The sequence below is a fragment of the Phalangium opilio genome, unplaced genomic scaffold (genome assembly GCF_054372755.1).
Source record: "Phalangium opilio isolate 3A_F unplaced genomic scaffold, DU_Popi_V2 ptg000209l_1, whole genome shotgun sequence".
Taxonomy (NCBI): domain Eukaryota; kingdom Metazoa; phylum Arthropoda; class Arachnida; order Opiliones; family Phalangiidae; genus Phalangium; species Phalangium opilio.
In genome coordinates this window covers 21,098,048-21,117,191 of record NW_028324217.1, presented here as the reverse complement: position 1 = coordinate 21,117,191, position 19,144 = coordinate 21,098,048, and the positions used below count along the sequence as shown (strand labels likewise).

Below are 19,144 nucleotides of genomic sequence, written 5' to 3'. Positions count from 1 at the left end.
TTCAAAACTCCGCAGGGTAACGAAGCCGGCAGCAGGCAAGAGGGCTTGCCGAGTGAAGACTACCCAGGACATTGTTGCCGGCAGTAGGCAAGGGGTCCTGCCATACAAAAACTCCCCATGAGAAACGACGTGTGGCCACCTCCAAGTGGTGTTTCTCGGGTAACGCTAAGTGCCACACATTACTGCATAAATTGACGCCTTTTTCAAAATATAGTTGAAATAAATTGACGCCTTTTCCAAAATATAGTTGAAATAAATTGACGCCTTTTCCGAAATATAGTTGAAATAAATTGACGCCTTTTCCAAAATATAGTTGAAATAAATTGACGCCTTTTCCAAAATATAGTTGAAATAAATTGATGCCTTTTCCGAAATATAGTTGAAATAAATTGACGCCTTTTCCAAAATATAGTTGAAATAAATTGACGCCTTTTTCAAAATATAGTTGAAATAAATTGACGCCTTTTCCGAAATATAGTTAAATAAATTGACGCCTTTTCCAAAATAAAGTTGAAATAAATTGACGCCTTTTCCAAAATATAGTTGAAATAAATTGACGCCTTTTCCGAAATATAGTTGAAATAAATTGACGCCTTTTCCAAAATATAGTTGAAATAAATTGACGCCTTTTCCAAAATATAGTTGAAATAAATTGACGCCTTTTCCGAAATATAGTTGAAATAAATTGACGCCTTTTCCAAAATATAGTTGAAATAAATTGACGCCTTTTCCAAAATATAGTTGAAATAAATTGACGCCTTTTCCAAAATATAGTTGAAATAAATTGACGCCTTTTCCAAAATATAGTTGAAATAAATTGACGCCTTTTCCGAAATATAGTTGAAATAAATTGACGCCTTTTCCAAAATATAGTTGAAATAAATTGACGCCTTTTCCAAAATATAGTTGAAATAAATTGACGCCTTTTCCGAAATATAGTTGAAATAAATTGACGCCTTTTCCAAAATATAGTTGAAATAAATTGACGCCTTTTCCAAAATATAGTTGAAATAAATTGACGCCTTTTCCAAAATATAGTTGAAATAAATTGACGCCTTTTACAAAATATAGTTGAAATAAATTGACGCCTTTTCCAAAATAAAGTGGAAATAAATTTACCCCTCATATATATTGATGTTGACATTTGCTAACTGCCCAATAATTTGCCGCCTTTTCCGAAATATTGTTGAAATAAATTGACGCCTTTTCCAAAATATTGATGTTGACATTTGGTTCTTTCTCAATAATTTGTCGCCTTTCCCAAAATATAGTTGCAAAAAAACTAGATTCCTTTTCTGAAATATTGACGTTGACATTTGCTAATTTCCCTATATTTTGACACCTTTTCTCTACGCCTTTTATTTCAATTTTTTTTACAAAAAATCATATTTACCAGGGATTTGACACATTTTCCCAAAAATAATGTTGAGTGAATTAAAAAAACCCCGAATAATTTGACGGCTTTTTTCAAAATTTACCGTTATCAATTATTGAATTCCCAAAAAATTCAACGATTTTCCCAAAACATTTCAGTTTTTCTCGCATTTATATTTCCCTCCTTTTATCAGAAATGAACGGTTTCCGTAAGCTTAAAAAAATCCATAGCTATAAAACTCCGGCGCGAGTCCGGCAATTTTTCACAGACCTCCTCGGCTTATTTTGCAAGATTGAGTGCAGAATGCGTTAAGCGGATAGCGGCTTCAATGGCGGTGAGTGGATTTTAAAATTTTCAAAAATTTTTTTGACCAACTTGCGGCGGCCAAATAATTTTTTAACTATTTTTTTCGGACTCCTCAGGGTCGAATTAACTAGAAACCATTGTTAGTTGGGTGGGTCACGTAAAGTGCAATCCTACCATAAAATTATTAAAAATGATTTGGGACCATGTAATTTTATATTTATAAATAATTTTAAAGTGGGACCAGTAGTAAAGTAAATCGCACAGGGGTAACTGGTCTCAGGGACCAGTTTGAATATTGTAGATGTCGGGGTCACTGGTCCCGAGGACTAGTTGAAAAAAAAACCTTATTTCCATGGCTGTTTTCAACGCAAGTTCAAAGCGTAGTCTGCTTAACTGGCCCCCAGAGTTATTCTGAGCATGCGTGCATAAAATTACGAAAAGAGCTATGGTCATTGGTCACTGGGCTTTGGAAATAGTTAAAGCTGTCTGCTAGACGTTCTCTTTATTCACGTTTGTACTTTCTTGTCAATTCCTTGGTTACGGTAACGGTTCATCCTTTGATAATAGTTTATTGATTATAAAAAAGAGTATCCATGTACAAGAAAAGCTGTTAATAAAAGTGGAAGCTTTTTCTCCCAAAGACCCGAAAAACATAAAAAACAGAACAGTGTGAGTAACTGTGAAAGAAAAACGTTCATATTAGCCTTGGCTGGTAAGAATCTATGTTGAACTGAGGGGAAAACGCTGAATCTTTGTTTAAGGCCATGTTTTTAATTATCATTAAAATGTTACCTATGTTATCTTAACAGGGAAACTCTACGAAGTATGATGGATTTTGTGAAGGATTGTCGTGTTGTGGTCGAACGTTTAAGCTGGTAAGTGATGAATATAATGCAACTTGGGTGTCATTAAGGCGTGTTACGGATCCAAACCTATCGAAACTATTTTGCCTTGAAAAGAAAAAGATCTTTCTTATTATTTTAAAAATTAAAAATAATATAGCAGAATAAATAATTTATACGAAGCTAGTTATATTCAAAAAATGGGTTTGAGGAATTCCCTAATCTTGAAGAAAGTTGCAGTGTCCATCAATGGTCACAATCTTTTGAACTAGCTAAGCATGTTTTTCTAAGCTTTTGATAGCGAAAGCTACAATGTATTGGGAAACCTTTCTTGTTATATGTTCGTTTTCTTCTGTTTGAAAAATAATTTTATTTTAGGGAAGATTTACAATTTCACAAACTCTCGGCACAAAATTCCGAAATGAGTTTAGTAAATCTTCAAAGGGTGGCGATTAAAGAGGTATTTGAGAAATGATTGCAATATTGGCTGTTTAAGGCAAATATAAAAATAGGGAAACTTTATTTTTAGGAAATGAAGACTGAGGAAGATTGTAATTATGATCACTTAAGCAAAGATGATCTTATCAAAGAAGTTAAAGCCAGGGATGATCGAGTCAGGGAACTGGAAGCCGAGGTATTTATTACTAGTGTGAAATTAAGCACAGAAATATGAGACTCGTTTGGTATCGTAGCCCATTTTAAATGTGCAGGATGAGTTGTCGAATCTTACGTCCCTTAAAGTAGAACCAAACTCTGTGGGTGGGTGAATAATTAGGTTTATTTGTGAAAATACCAACCAGGATTGGCTCTGATCTAAGGGGATTGGTAACACGTCCCTCTTTAGTAACAAAGAAATCCAACAAGGAACTTTGTTCTTTCCTGCTTGCCCCTTTAAAATACGCTCAGCCAACGAAAGGCCAAAGAACATTTACTGTTAAAATGAAATCTTATTTTGTTTAGCGTAATGTTTTAATTTCAAACATGGGAAAAGAGAGAGTGAAAACAACATTAACGATAAATAAACAAATAGACGAAATTGAAAGACTCAATAGGGTCAATAAAGAGTTGGAAAGGAGAATCAAAGATCTGATGGTATGCAACATTCTTCATTTTAATGGTCGGTGGGGAAGAGTTACTCCAAAGTTGATTGTTTGAAAAATAGGAGAAAAGTGGAATGGATCAATTAGCTAACGATGAATTAGTGAAATCTGAACCCGTTGAAAATGATTCGGGGATTAATGCACAAGAGTTATCTCTTCCAATTGGGATGCACAGTGTTGAAGCTGTCAATGTCCAAGCCATGCTGGGTAGAGAAGATATTAGTGAAGAATCGCCGGATTCTGAGCCTCAATATGTTGCCGAGGTTGGCACTGCAAACAACAAAACTGAAATTATCCCAAAAAAGTCTAAAAATGCGGGGTTTATAACGCGAATTACGAATGTGTGTGTCCCTAAATTGATATGCAGTGAGAATTCGCCACTTTGTGTACCTTCGCCGAAGCTCGAGGTCGAAAACCAATTGAAAATGCCTCTCGACACAACGACGGAAAGTGATTCGTCACGAGAACCTCTTGAGAACAATAATACAATTATCGATTCTTATCGTAAATCTCAAAGCGTTTCGACAGAGGGAGAAACTGACGAAAGAACAACTCGATCGAAGGAATTTCGTGTTCCCGAATTGAATGTTGAAGTCGAAAAACACTTGGATCTTTCTCTTGGCGCAAATGTCGAAAGCGATTCACTAGAATTAGCCGTAGAAAACGATCTCGATGATAACCAATCCAGAATAACCTTGACAGGTGCGAAGAAAACAGATAGACAAAATCGAAGTATGGTACTGTGTTTGCCAAAACTGAAGCGTGTTGATCCAATGAGTGTGCCAGAGTGTGTTCCTAAACCAAAACGTAGCCCAAATGAACTGTCAGAATTGACCTCGGTCTCTATGGAAATCAATTTACCCGAAGTTCCGATTGAAGTCGGAAATAATAGTTCGGTGTCCAACTCGGAGACATTTCAAGAAATCGCTCCAAAGAATTCCGAATCACGTTGTTCGGAAATTGGTAAGTCATTTTATACTTTAATAATCTGAGAGCCTAGAGTGGGGATTCATATTCCTACCCCCAATGGGGGAAATATGCTAATCAATTAATTCCGCCTTCTCGATGTATAGTCTAATGGCGTTTTCCATTTAACTGGCTCTGAGATCGCTCTCGATTTGCTCTAGACGACATGAAATGCGCTTCGTTTCTTGAGCTGCGTTAACGATTGTCTTTTCCCGTCCTAATCGTCGATAAAAATTTAGCGAGCTATCTATTATGTACTGATAAGCACCAGCGCTCGGTAAATGGAAAACGGAAATCCAAGCGCGAGCAGATCTAGCGCCCTTGAGCGCTAAGTTGAATACGCTATTGGCAATGCTGCTATCTAGGTGAAAAACTGAAAACACCTATTTAATACTCCGGTTAAAATCAGGAGGATCCCTATTCCAGGGTTCATACTGAACCCGTATAACCTGAGTTAGGGATTTGCTCAAAATTGGGAATGATCTCGGGGATTTCAAGTGGGTCTTCAAAAGTTTCCATCAAACCACATTGGGCTCAGTGGCGTGCCAACAGGGGAGCAGTGCACGCAACTGTGGGCGGGCCCATGTTTTTGGGAACCCTTTCGAAATTTTGCTTATAGACTGATTCTCCAATATTTTTTAAAGTGTCCTATAATTTCGCAAATCGTCCAATTAAGTCCTATAATTTCGCAAATCGTCCAATTAAGTCCTATAATTTCGCAAATCGTCCAATTAAGTCCTATAATTTCGCAAATCGTCCAATTAAGTCCTATAATTTCGCAAATCGTCCAATTAAGTCCGATATTTTTGAGATTTCAAAGCAATTATCTAGAATCCCAGCTGTATGACGTTTTAAATGCAGAATTAGTGATATCTCATTTGGTCAGATTCAAAAATCGCTTCACTAGCTCAGGAATTTTTCTTCTTCAATTCTCACATAATTGAATTTATACGACTTTTTTGGGTTTTTATATGAAATGATAACAATTACTTTCCATTCTCAGCTGCACAGTCTGCACTCCAAAATAACAATTGAATTTTTCCTCAGACCTTTCATTTAAATATCTAAGCCCAGAGATTGAAGTGAATTATAGCACAGACCTTTAAAATATGTTTAATTATAGAAAAGAGTTTTGAAAATCTGTTATCTCTGAAAACATCTCTTCCAACCTGACCTTTTAAAGAGCTTGATTTGGTCATTTTCACTCACTTAAAATATCTCCAAGGTTAACACGGTAATACTTAGTATAGGGCGCTGTCGGTCAGAGACCTGCACGGGCCGAGTTTTTCAGGCCCGACCCAAGCCCGGCCCGGCTTTAGCATTTTGAATAAGCCCGAAACCCGGCCCGAGTACATAGTTGGTTTTTCGGCCCGGTCCGGCCCGGCCCGTTACATGCATTAACCAAGCCCGGCCCGGCCCGGCCCGACACATTTCATGAATTGAACAGGCCCGGCCCGTTACACATAGTTCAGTTGTAATTTTTATATTTTATTTATACAAAATCAATGATTTGAATTCATATTTGCTTTAGCGTTGTGTATTTTTCATTTCTTTTGAAAACTGTTCGTTACATTTGTCCTTAGAAGCTTATACTCATTTAAATTATCTTTCATTTGAACTTTGGATTAAATGATAATCAACAAAAGCCCTGCCCGGCCCGGCCCGTTTATTTCCAAAATTTTAAAAGCCAGACCCGGCCCGGCCCGTTAATTTCCAAAATTTTAAAAGCCCGACCCGGCCAGGCCCGATACAATTTTCAAAAGTGGAAAGCCCGGCTCGGCCCGACCCGATCGGGCCGGGCCTCGGGCCGGACCGGGCTTGAGCCCGGCCCGTGCAGGACTCTGCTGTCGGTAAGCTGTGGCGTAGGGTCTAGCCACCACCTCTCTATGCATTGAAGTCGTGACCCATTGAAATATAGCCCACTGGATGCCTATGGACGAGCAATAAAGCTAGATTATTATTATGTATCAGAACCTTTAAATGTCCTCAGAACCTTTAAAATGTCCTCTTTCGCAAGGGTCTTCACTCCTTTCTTATCGCTGGCACCATAAGAAAACTAATATATTGCTCTCTATAGAGCTATTTCAATTCGGGGGGGGGGGAGGTGAGATTTTGAGGCGGGGTTTCGCTAGTCCCCGCCTAGGCGCCATATTGCGCGGGAAATTTAGCATAGAGTTCTTCAGCGGCCCACACGGAGGGAGGGTGAAAACCGGCTCCGTTTATTGGCAGGCCCAACTGTGACTTTTCCCCCCTTCAACTGATATAGCGCTATAAGTATGAAACTTAGTACATTTTCATACAACAGCATTTGCTTCCAAATTTGGCGCGCTTCCTATTTATGACCCGTGGGAGTAGTTTTGCCACTACGAGTAAAGGGGGGCGAAACCGCCACCTAAGGTGTCCGCGAAAAGCACGATGGGCCGGGGAATTCTGGCCACGCCCGTAGAGACACGAGACACTCCTTACCTCGTATTTGTAGAGGCTAGCCTTGGCCGTAGAAATCTCGCGCTATCTATTATTTTATTATGATAATTTTGACATGCACTTAATCAGTTATAATTATCATAATAAGAACTTCAAGACCTTTAACGATTTAATTATAATATAAAATTTGAAAATTTTCTAAACAAATAATTAGCTTTTTTAACGCCATAAGTTCCTAATAGACTAGGTGGCTTTAGAAACTTTTTAAAAATTTCGATGAAAGAAAATGCTGTTTACATGGCTTAAATGGAGAGTTTCATACTTAGAGGGAGCTATATATTATTTTCTTATGCTGGTACTTATTTCGACCAAACACACGAAGTTTATTTGTAGCTGGATAAAATGAGATATTGTTTCTGGTTACGCAGATTTTTGTAACAATAAGTTTTATCTATCGAAGGGATATCCACATTAGTTATTTTTAATTATGTGTCTATTGTACTTTATTTCACAAATGTGGAAAATAAGATCTCTGGCGTGCCGTTTGCCAGGCAGAGAAAAAAAGTGAAAACTAGACGTGACAAGAGAGAGGAGGTGCAAGAACGATATAAATTGGTAACTTGTGTTCACTCAGCATCAATACGACCTTTCTAGTTTCGCGCCAAGGTTTCTCCTGCATTTCAGTTGATGTTCGTTCATCCCCTTTTGGTTGCTGAGGTCGTTTACTCATCGGCTAACGCCTTGATCAGCACTGTTTCTTTTCTTTAACACTTGAGTTTTCGTAGAGGCCTTAGCATTACATTTTTTATGAAGTGCGCTTGAATGTTAATGGTTTTTTGATGCTATATTGTAAATGGTGTGCGTGTCGTTTTTATATTTCGTTTAATAATTTTCTGCAGGAAAATTCAAGAAGAAAAGTTCAACTCGGATCAATTATTCTGCTGAATATAAAAGGGGCTCACAACGTCACATTAAGAAGGGTAACGAAGAAAAACGATTCAAATGTGATCGGTGTCACTATGCAAGTACGTGGAAGTATCTCTTGGTCATACATCAACGCATTCACAGTGGTGAAAAACCCTTCAAATGTGATCATTGTGACTATGGATCCACGCAGAAGGTTCATTTGGTCGCACATCAAGGCATTCACAGTGGTGAAAAACCCTTCAAATGTGATCAGTGTGACTATGGATCCACGCAGAAGGTTCATTTGGTCGCACATCAAGGCATTCACAGTGGTGAAAAACCCTTCAAATGTGATCAGTGTGACTATGCCAGCACGCAGAAGAGTAATTTGATCACACATCAACGCATTCACATAGGTGAAAAATCCTTCAAATGTGATCATTGTGACTATGGATCCACGCAGAAGGTTCATTTGGTCGCACATCAAGGCATTCACAGTGGTGAAAAACCCTTCAAATGTGATCAGTGTGACTATGCCAGCACGCAGAAGAGTAATTTGATCACACATCAACGCATTCACAGAGGTGAAAAACCCTTCAAATGTGAAGAGTGTAACTATAAATGTGCGCAGAAGATTAATTTGATCGCACATCAACGTATTCACAGTGGTGAAAAACCCTTCAAATGTAATCAATGTGATTACGCAAGTACGTGGAAGAGTTATTTGACAGAACATAAACGTAGAAGGCACATGACTGACTAAATGGATTTGAAGGCTGCTAGAACATGTAAAATTTCTTTTTAATCGTAACATGAACATTTAAAATATTGTTGGACAAAAACTTTATCTTTCATCCTTTTCTGTAATGAATGGGCCGTAAATGTAATGAATGTATGCTAAAATAAAAAAAAAATACAGAGACGCCTCTATATCTTGTTGTGGTTGCAAGGCTAGAGAATTGCCAATTGCGCAAATGGGGAGGGGGCAATCGAGAGCGAATAAATACTTGTAACTTGTCTTCTCCTTTCTTTTGCTTGCAATTTATTCCACTAACATCTGTTAAACATTTTGAGGGAAACATTTAACGACCATTTGACCTAAGGTTTGTACTCTGTATTTGATGTTCATCAGATTTATGTGGATAAACATTCTTAACGCTATTTAATACCTCTATAGGCAAAGAGGAGAGAAAGGTGATAGAAACGCGCTTTATAAAATGCGTTGAAAAATCGGAAAATAAGGGGGGGGGCAGTAAAAGGAGTTTTCCTCCGCGGTCTAACCCGGTTTCTCCTTTCCATCAAAACCTGCAGAGGTTAACGGTAATAGTTAGTATAGGGCGCTGTAGGTTAGCTGTGGCATAAGGGCTAGCCACCACCCCTCTATGCATTGTAAAGGGACCCACCTGTAAACAAGCCACAGGCTTAGTGTGGAAATCCCTTCATAGACAAAGCTCAGATTATTATTATTATTATTTGTCCACTAACACCGGCGTAAGAGTAGAAGCGTAAAATCTAGTGACTTAGGTATTCTTGTAGTAAATTTATTCTTGGTGAACAGCAGATATTTTGGCAACTTTTAACAAAATCTCTTGTTGAAATTCTCAAAATTCCCTGATTTATTCCTACTTCTTTGTTTAAATTCCCAAAATTCTCTGACTTTTCCCAGCTTTTTTGTTGTTATTCTTGAAATTCCCTGACTTTTCCCAGCTTTTTTGTTGAAATTCTAAAATTCCCTAACTTTTCCCAGCTTTTTTGTTGAAATTCTAAAATTCCCTGACTTTTCCCAGCTTTTTTGTTGAAATTCTAAAATTCCCTAACTTTTCCCAGCTTTTTTGTTTAAATTCTTAAAATTCCCCGACTTTTCCCAGCTTTTTTGTTGTTATTCTTGAAATTCCCTGACTTTCCCCAGCTTTTTGTTGAAATTCTAAAATTCCCTAACTTTTCCCAGCTTTTTTGTTGAAATTCTAAAATTCCCTGACTTTTCCCAGCTTTTTTGTTGAAATTCTAAAATTCCCTAACTTTTCCCAGCTTTTTTGTTTAAATTCTTAAAATTCCCCGACTTTTCCCAGCTTTTTTGTTGTTATTCTTGAAATTCCCTGACTTTCCCCAGCTTTTTGTTGAAATTCTAAAATTCCCTAACTTTTCCCAGCTTTTTTGTTGAAATTCTAAAATTCCCTAACTTTTCCCAGCTTTTTTGTTTAAATTCTTAAAATTCCCCGACTTTTCCTTGACCCTTTTTTGGACCCATTTTGAAACTCCCTGACCTGTGGCATCCCTGAAGGGGGCAAGGTACACTGAAACGCGTGGTTCTCAGTATTAAGATTCTAAAACACCCAACAATATATTCTCCTCTTCAACACCTCCCTGATCGAACTTCCCAAGTGTTATGTTTATAACTGATAATTCCAGATAATTACAATTTTGTCAGAAATTTCCTGACTTCAATTGCACTTGCATCCAATTTCCCCTGATTTTTGAAGTTGGGGCCAAATGGTAGTATAACGCCTCCACGGATTTTTAAAAGTTTATAGTCGATTCCTATAGTAAACGAGGTGGGGAACACGATGCCGTCAAAATTTTTCACCGCAAATGATTTTTTTTTAAAAAAAAACAAAAAAAAAAAGGTAGCACATATTACTTATGGTTGTTTTTATATTTGATATTTGGGGCGCATACACTTGTTTAGATTATGTTTGGGATATTTTAGGTTCAGGTTAGGTTAGGTTAGTTTTAGGTTAGGTTAGGTTAGGTTAGGTTAGGTTAGGTTAGGTTAGGTAAGGTTAGGTTAGGTTAGGTTAGGTTAGGTTAGGTTAGGTTAGGTTAGGTTAGGTTAGGTTAGGTTCAGTTCAGTTTCTATTAGATTTGTCCTTTTCCAAAATATTGCAATTTTCATAAAAAAAAAAAAAAACTTCATAATCATTTGCGGTGAAAAATTTTGACGGCATCGTGTTCCCCACCTCGTTTACTATAGGAAACGACTATAAACTTTTAAAAATCCGTGGAGGCGTTATACTACTATTTTACCGAAGTTGGTATAGACACTGCAGTTTTGAGTGTTTGAACTAAACTAAATCATAATTAACGCTAATATAAAAACCTACACAAGAAAACCATTGCGATTCAAAAATATAACTTTAATATTTCTACATAATATTTTGCGCGAATTCGAACAAGATGTTTCTACAAGTTTAATGTTTGGACGAGTATTTAAGAGCCACAATCTTTAGAGTATCATTGGAATTAATGTTTTTGAACCCAACACCAAAATGACTAATTAATACATATTTACTTTAATATGAATCCAATGTTATGCAACTTATTCGAAGCTTTTGAAAAAAAAATTTCAAATGTTTAATGTTGTCAATAAGAGAAAAATAAGTGGGAATGCTATAAAGCTCAAAAAATTTGACATTGGGGAAAAATGCAAAAACTAGAAGACTTAAAGAAAAAAAAAACACTTAAACATTTAAATGCACAAAAGATGTTTCAGAAAGTTTAATGTGTGGACGAATATCTAACAGCCACAGTCTTACAAAATAATGAGATCGAATGTTTTTGAACCCAACACGAAATTGACATAATTCATATTTACTTTAATATGAATTGAAAGTTATGGAATTTATTCAAAGCTTCTGAATAAAAAAAATTAGAGAAAATTAAGTAGGAATGCTATATAGCTCAAAAACTATTAGACTTAAGCAAAGAAAAAAAACCAATGAAACACTTAAACATTAAAATGCACACCGTAATTTCATTAGTTATCATTAAAATCTTTTTTCGCCAACATTTCGAAAATGCTAGTCAGCAATCTCTCGTCGCAGGTGGTAAAGGTGATCAGGATTTCAATCTCTTTATTCAAACTAATGCATCTTTCATCACTGAGGTAGTACATATAGGTAAAGTAGAATTCATTGAAGTTTGGTCCTTTCATATTTTCCTTGCGGATAGTTAATTTCTTTTGGTTGTTTAAGACCTCCACTTGGCAAGAGCATTTTTCGTACTTTAGATTTTCATTCTCTACATGCCCATTCAAGCTCAGGAACCAATAGAAATTAAAGTGAGTGTAGGTACTCTTCAATCTCCACAGGTGTAATTGATCGCCATCTTGATCATGCGCTTTAATATTAACAGTCCATTCATAGTTAATATTTATCTTTTGCCGAAATGTTTGTTTACTAATCTTAAAAGTTCCGTTGACTGATTTCGCTTTATCAGACATAATTCGGTCTTAAATGTAGCAAAAACCAAATACTTTCAGCGAATAAACACCGCGCAAAAGTTTCACCAACAGTTCAAGTTGAATGTTATTTTCAATCTGAGCGACGCGACACCTACCATAGCCCCCTGGATCACGCGAGTCGCGTCACTTGCCGCACGATGTTGATGTTGAGTGTTGAGCTTCTTTCTAAGCAGACTAAACGAGAATTTCCCGCCTTTTTTAGTACCCAGTACCCACAGGTTTAGTGGGTGACTGCCACTGGGTGTTTGGTCCAGAGCCCACTAGAAAACATAAACCGCTCACACGAGCAGCTTGCGTAGTGTTGCGCGTGATCGAGTGGGCTATGGGTCCAGTGGCTTGGTAACGGCCCACTCGATCACGTTGGTTCCTCGCGTAAAGAAGCCTGAAAGCATGCTCAAAGAGCAGCTTGGGAAATAAGGCGGTGGCACAGGGCAAATTACCAGTTTAAAAATTGCCTGGACCAGTTTAAAAATTAAATCGGAGGGGGGTCAGTGGTCCACAGGACAACTAAGAAAATTCAAGGGTTTCCAGAGTCCAGACATTAGGTAATCCACATCTTCAATTTAGCAGACGACGCGGCCTGGTCAGTGGTCATGGACCTGTTTATTTATTCCAAGCCAGAGGGGCCGCTAGCCCAATGTCCAGTTTAAAACAAGTCCTTCCCACCCTGTCAAAGATCGTAACGAAGTCTGTGGCAGTCTGGGAAATTGCACACTTCCTCTGGTCCAAAACCAGATTATTAATTGCTTGGACTAGTTTTTATATTCAAGAAGTGGAGGTAACTGATTCTCGGGACCAGTTTATTAATTGCAAATCTATAGGAAAACAAAGGCTAGGACCAGTCCAGGGACCAGTTTATTATTTCAGACACTAGGGGGTCACTGGTCCAAAGGACTAGTTTAAAAAATATCATTATTTCCCAGACTGGTCTGTGGGCTTTGGAAAAAGTTAAAGTTGTCTGCTAGACGTTCTCTTTTTCGCGTTTGTACTTTCTTGTGAATTCCTTTGCTACGGTAATGGTTCATCCTTTAATAATAGTTTATTGATTATCAAAAAGAGTATCCATGTACAAGAAAAGCTCTTAATAAAAGTGGAAGCTTTTCCTCCCAAAGACCCGAAAAACATAAAAAACAGAACAGTTTGAGTAACTGTGAAAGAAAAACATTCATATAAGCCTTGACTGGTAAGAATCTATATTGATCTGAGGGGAAAACGCCGAATCTTTTAGTAGTGGTTTTTTTGTTTTTTCGAGGTTGGCAGGTGGGGAAAACATATCCATTAAGCCTGTCCTATTGTAGATCTGCTTTACGGTTAATCACATAATTAAATAAATGGAGTTTGCTTTATTTTGCTTATAGAAGGGTTCTTGTCATCGCAAAAAATATGATAACACATGAGCACCCGGGCAGAAATAGCCATCCATCAATGGGCCACTATTTCTGCCCGGGTTGGAAAGAACACTCGAGCACCCGGGCAGAAATAGCCATCCATAAAAGGGAGACTATTTCTGCCCGGGTTGGAAAGAACACTTGTTCACCCGGGCAGAAATAGCCATCCATAAATGGGAGACTATTTCTGCCCGGGTTGGAAAGAACACTCGAGCACCCGGGCAGAAATAGCCATCCATAAAAGGGAGACTATTTCTGCCCGGGTTGGAAAGAACACTTGTTCACCCGGGCAGAAATAGCCATCCATAAAAGGGAGACTATTTCTGCCCGGGTTGGAAAGAACACTTGATCACCCGGGCAGAAATAGCCATCCATCAATGGGCCACTATTTCTGCCCGGGTTGGAAAGAACACTTGATCACCCGAGCAGAAATAGCCATCCATAAATGGGCGACTATTTCTGCCCGGGCTGGAAAGAACACTTGATCACCCGGGCAGAAATAGACGACCCACTGTGGACCGTCTATTTCTGCCCGGGCTTGAATTAATTTTTGGCTACCCGGGCATAAATAGCCGACTAATGTTTCAGGGCTATTTCTGCCCGGATTTTTAACCCGGGCAAAAATAGCCACTCCACTGTGGGCCGTCTATTTCTGCCCGGGTTTCTAAATTTCTGAAACCCGGGCATATATAGCTGTATATAGGTTAATCCTTATTTATGCCCTTGGGCAGAAATAGTGGTCCTTAGTTAAATTGCTATTTCTGCCCTGAACCCGGGCAGTTTTAGTCTGCTATAAATGGGCGGCTATTTCTGCCCGGGATCCGGGAAGATTTAGTCGACTATAGGCTATTTCTGCCCGGGTCTGTGACACGCAAGAAAATTCACAGGACACCCTGAAAAAATATTTTTAGTGGGGGTCGGGTACCACCCGGGTACCCTGAAAAATTCGGGACCTAGGATGATATAGGGTAGAAGGAGTCTTCGACTGCCCGTACTTAGAGCTCAGGTTTCGGCCTCTCCGATGGGAGATTCGTGCAGGCGCACCTAGTTACATCATTGGTTACGCGCATCACGTGACCACGCAAATCCAATTAAAAAAATAGCGGGGTTTTCATGCTAGCTTAGGCTTTTGAAGCAACGCCGCCTATATTACGTGTTCAATGCACATGTAGAGATATTTTTTAATTTTATCGGGCGTTAATTCGACCCTCCCACAGGCTTTAATCCACCTTAAACACTTATCTAGTAGAGTTTTTGGTGTTGGGAAAGATTAAACAAGTTAGGAAACCAAAATAAACCTCTCCGAGTCGAGACGAATTTACTTTCCAAACACAGGTCCACCATGGACGAACTAATACTGAAGGACGGATGGCAGATGGAGAAAGTTGAAAATACTTGTTGATTCGCCTTCTAGCGGCAGATAGTAGCAAACCGGATAGTGGGGGAATCAACGTTCTAACGAGGGAAGCAGCTAACGTCTTATTTTGTCTAGATGGCGCTAGCGTTTTCCGGGATTTGACTCCGCATTTTCATAACACCCTCCATTTTGGAGCTGTAAGCTTTACATTGGTTGTTTTGTCGCTTAGTAATGGGGGCAGTAATGGGCTGCCATTGGTTTTTCAGTATTATTTCGTCCATGGGTCCACCAGCCAATGAGAAAACCAGAAATACGTAGCTCAAATTGCCGGGATATCGCGAACACCATTTGTAAAGGATTAATCGTTTAACATTTCCCTGTGTATTCTCATAAGTCTAATGAGGACCTAATATCTATCACTTAAGTGTGTATTTAACTTTCGGCTCACTCTGAACCGTTAAAACCTCTTGTAAGAGGACACGAAACAAGTTCAATTCTAGTTTAATTCTAGGGTATCTTGTTTCATAGGCTCAATCGCTTCAAAACTTATAGAGAGACGAAGTATTGAAATCCTTATTGTGTAGTGAAAACAAAAGTTGCGTTTATACTATATATAAATGTAGTAAAGCTGAATTAAAAAGTAAACACCAAATTTTAAATGTTAATATCAAAAGATGTTCTTGGAATATTGAGATGAAACAGAGCTTTATAGCTACACAACTACTAAAAGAATCGTAATGCCGAAAATTATTTAAAATATTTCCATTAATATTCTGCAAAAAGGAAATGTTATCGTTTTGTAAGAGATCTTATCATCCTACTCGCTTTGATATGCGTGTAGTGTTTCGATTCAGATGCAATCTTCATTACTCGTTCTATATAAACTCTCACTTGTGTCATTACATAGAAATAAGTTTATCTTAAATAATTAATTAAATATAAATGATATTAATTATTTTAATCGCCAGTAAATAACTTTAAAAATAGTTAAATCGTTTAAAATAAAGTTGTTCCTATTATCTTTCGAAACTTTCCTAATATTGACGTTTAAAGTGAAGGGTACCCCTCTTGCCCGCTTTCTTCAAATTTTGGGGTATATATACGATTCGTTTCCATTATAATAATAGATAAAAACGCATTCGCGTGAAACGATGGTGGAAGCCCTGCCATTGGGAGGCTAGACGTTTCTCGTAACCCTAGCCGATCGCCGCGTATATCTTGAAACCAATAATATATAAAAACGCATTCGCGTGAGCCGATGGTGGAAGCCCTGCCATTGGGAGGCTAGACGTTTCTCGTAACCCTAGCCGATCGCCGCGTATATCTTGAAACCAAACGATGACGAAGGAAAAGAAGCCAGAATGGACTGACTGGCGTCCATGTGGAATGGACAAAGACCTGAAGATGGTGGTGCATAGAAGCTGGTGTCATTGTGGAATTGACGAAGAACAGAAGATGATGGTACATAGAAGCTGGTGTCAAGGTGAAATTGACGAAGAACAGAAGATGGTTGTGCTTGGAAGCTTGCAAGTACAGACTAGTGTCCATGTGGAGTGGACGAAAACCAAAGCTGGTGGTGTTGGAACTCAAGTAGAATAGCCAGAGGAGACAAACACAATTTTCCAAATTTCCGTGAACTGTCAATGCAGTCCGGAAATTGGGAACACGTTTGCTCCGATACGCAAACTGCGAACGCGGTCACGTGGGGTGTGACAGACAGACACACAGACAGACACACCCATACGTCCAGTGTAATATCTCTCCGTGACGTCATCGTCACTCGGAGAGGTAAAAACCGTTACCTTTACTTCAGTTTTATCATAAGCATATCAAACCACCCGTAAGCGTGAATTCACAATAAGACCACGGGTAATCACCATTGTACAAGGGCGCCAGAGAGAAAATTGAGGTTCTACGCCACCTAGAGGGAAAACAAAGCAATTCTCTCCTTCCCGATTCTCCCTACCACCTTATAACCCGGAAATCTAAGCAGTCGTCTGCTTCTGCAATAAATGGCAGCGGTAATCGGTTTAGTACGGGCTTTAAAGACTTAAGTTGTTTGTTTAAGATGAGGAACAGCAGATTATCTCGAATTTTTAAAGAAAATGGGAAAAAATCTTAGTGATAAGTGTACACAGTACAACTGGTTTCTTATGAATAGGATAAGTACAAAAGATAAAAGTGTAGGTTGCCGCATGCCTTTATTACGCGAACTTCAAAATCCATGTTTTAGACCCACTAGCAGACGACAATGCTTGTTATGATTACAAGTATTAATAGATGTAGAGCTTATAATAGGTAAGAATAAGATATATATTAATTCTTGTATTTATTCCCAGCTTCCGGTAGCATCCATTGCGCGATTTGAATATAAAGTTTCCTTTTTGTGCCACCAGGAAGACTTCTCTCCCGAGTTTTACCTAGACAATGCCTGTAGCTAATTTCCGCCGATTCACGCTTACGGGTGGTTTGATATGCTTATGGTTTTATCTAAGAACCATAATTTACTATTAAGAAAAAATAAGATAATGATAAATGTTCCGTTAAAGCACTAAAAAATGCAGCGCCTTTAACAAAAATTAAAACAAACGACGCCCGATGACGATGAGCGCGGAACAAGGTGCGCGGCTAAGAATCTCCCAGAACGGACGATAATCTGTAAGCGCGTATCAATGGTAAAACGGGCAGTCGAAGACTCCTTCACCCCTATATCCTCCTATAGTCTGTCAAACGAAATAAGAGCCCTGAGAAATTTGTCCAAAATGGTGTCGCCACCATCGACCCCATAGTACTTTATCAACTTGTTTGCTTTTGTCAATAAAGATAAAAGACTAGTTTACGAAGAAATACTCATGGTAGACAATGAAACTTTATTAGGTGTAAAAATTTCTAATAAAGGTGGAGAGCTTTCGACCCGAGGGTCTTCATCAGTCCAAGCCAACTGTTGGCTCTAAATTATCACAGGAATAAAACCTATTACGTCATCTCGGTTTTTTTTTGTTAATCAGATTGCGCCCTCTTACGGCTAAGATGTTTATCATCGATCACACCCCATAGTGTTGATTCACTACTACCCTGATTTAAATTAAGTGTTCCAGATTTTTTGATAAATAGACCTTCGATAAATTTTCTTTTTCGCCAATGTTTTTCATGATATAAAATCTTTGGTTCTTTAAAGTCTATTATGTGACCTTTCGACTCCCAGACGTGTGTAGCTAAGCCATTCTCTTTATCAAAATTTTTTATACATTGTTTGTGTCCATTAAATCTATTTTTAGCCATATCGTAGTATACGATAGGCTCTTAGTTTGACCCGAGCCGTAGTAGTAGTAGTAGTACTAGTAGTAGTCGTGGCCGGAGTTTTCGCTTTCGTTATCGTCAGATTTTAGCTTAAAAGGAACTTTATATTACCACAACCCACCCATTGGGGTAACTGGGCTCGGTTAGAGATTTAATTTTAATTAAAATTTTTCAAGTCAGACCCGGGAATCGAACCCGGGACGCTGGCGCAGTAGACAGTCATTCTAACCACTAAACCATAGAGACTTGATAGAAACTCCGAGTTTTTTTATTATTTATTTTTATCTCTAAAATGTCGGGGTGATGTGGGGTGGGGTACCTCTTAATCTGTGGGGTCGGATACTTTTGAATTTTTATCTGTGGGGTCGGATACTTATGAATTATTATTATTATTATTATTTGGGGTTTTTATATTTATTTTCTTTTTATGTATGTGCTAATTAAATAGATAACGATTTTCCCCGTTTTTCGTTCTCGTTCAGTTTCTGGGCATAAGTCCTTGTTAGAAATTTATAAGATGCGATAAGTGTACATCGGCATAAGTCTATGTTGTAAACTCATCGAGGGGACTATCAATAAAAACTATTGATCGAGGGGCTATTAACTCTGATTTTATGCACGGTAAATCAATTAAGCATAGAAAAAGATAGCGCTGTTCACTCATTAGGGTAAGGTATAGAGGGGTTATCCACTCATTAGGGTAAGGTATAGAGGGGTTATCCACTCATTAGGGTAAGGTATAGAGGGGCTATTCACTCTTACGATATGGCTACTATTACGAGCCCTTGGGCCGTCTTGTTCAGTGTTTGTTGGGTTTCACCAACATAAGTTTTACTACAGGTTTGGCAATTTACTTGGTAGACTACGCAACGGTTCTCTAATAAATTTATGTTTTGTTTTGGTCTATTTTTAACTAAGTGATCTCTAACTGTTTTCCCCC

At 38.3% G+C, this 19,144-nt stretch overlaps 1 protein-coding gene across 1 annotated transcript; it reads left to right on the top strand.

Annotated features, from left to right (window-relative positions):
- Positions 1 to 2,944: 2,944 nt before the first annotated feature.
- On the top strand, positions 2,945 to 8,789 carry LOC149621233 (uncharacterized). Its single transcript, XM_089854734.1, has 5 exons — positions 2,945 to 2,983; positions 3,053 to 3,157; positions 3,484 to 3,615; positions 3,686 to 4,586; positions 7,913 to 8,789. The coding sequence occupies exons 1-5, from the start codon at positions 2,945 to 2,947 to the stop codon at positions 8,680 to 8,682; spliced, it is 1,947 nt and encodes a 648-aa protein (XP_089710860.1). The 3' UTR covers positions 8,683 to 8,789.
- Positions 8,790 to 19,144: the final 10,355 nt, after the last annotated feature.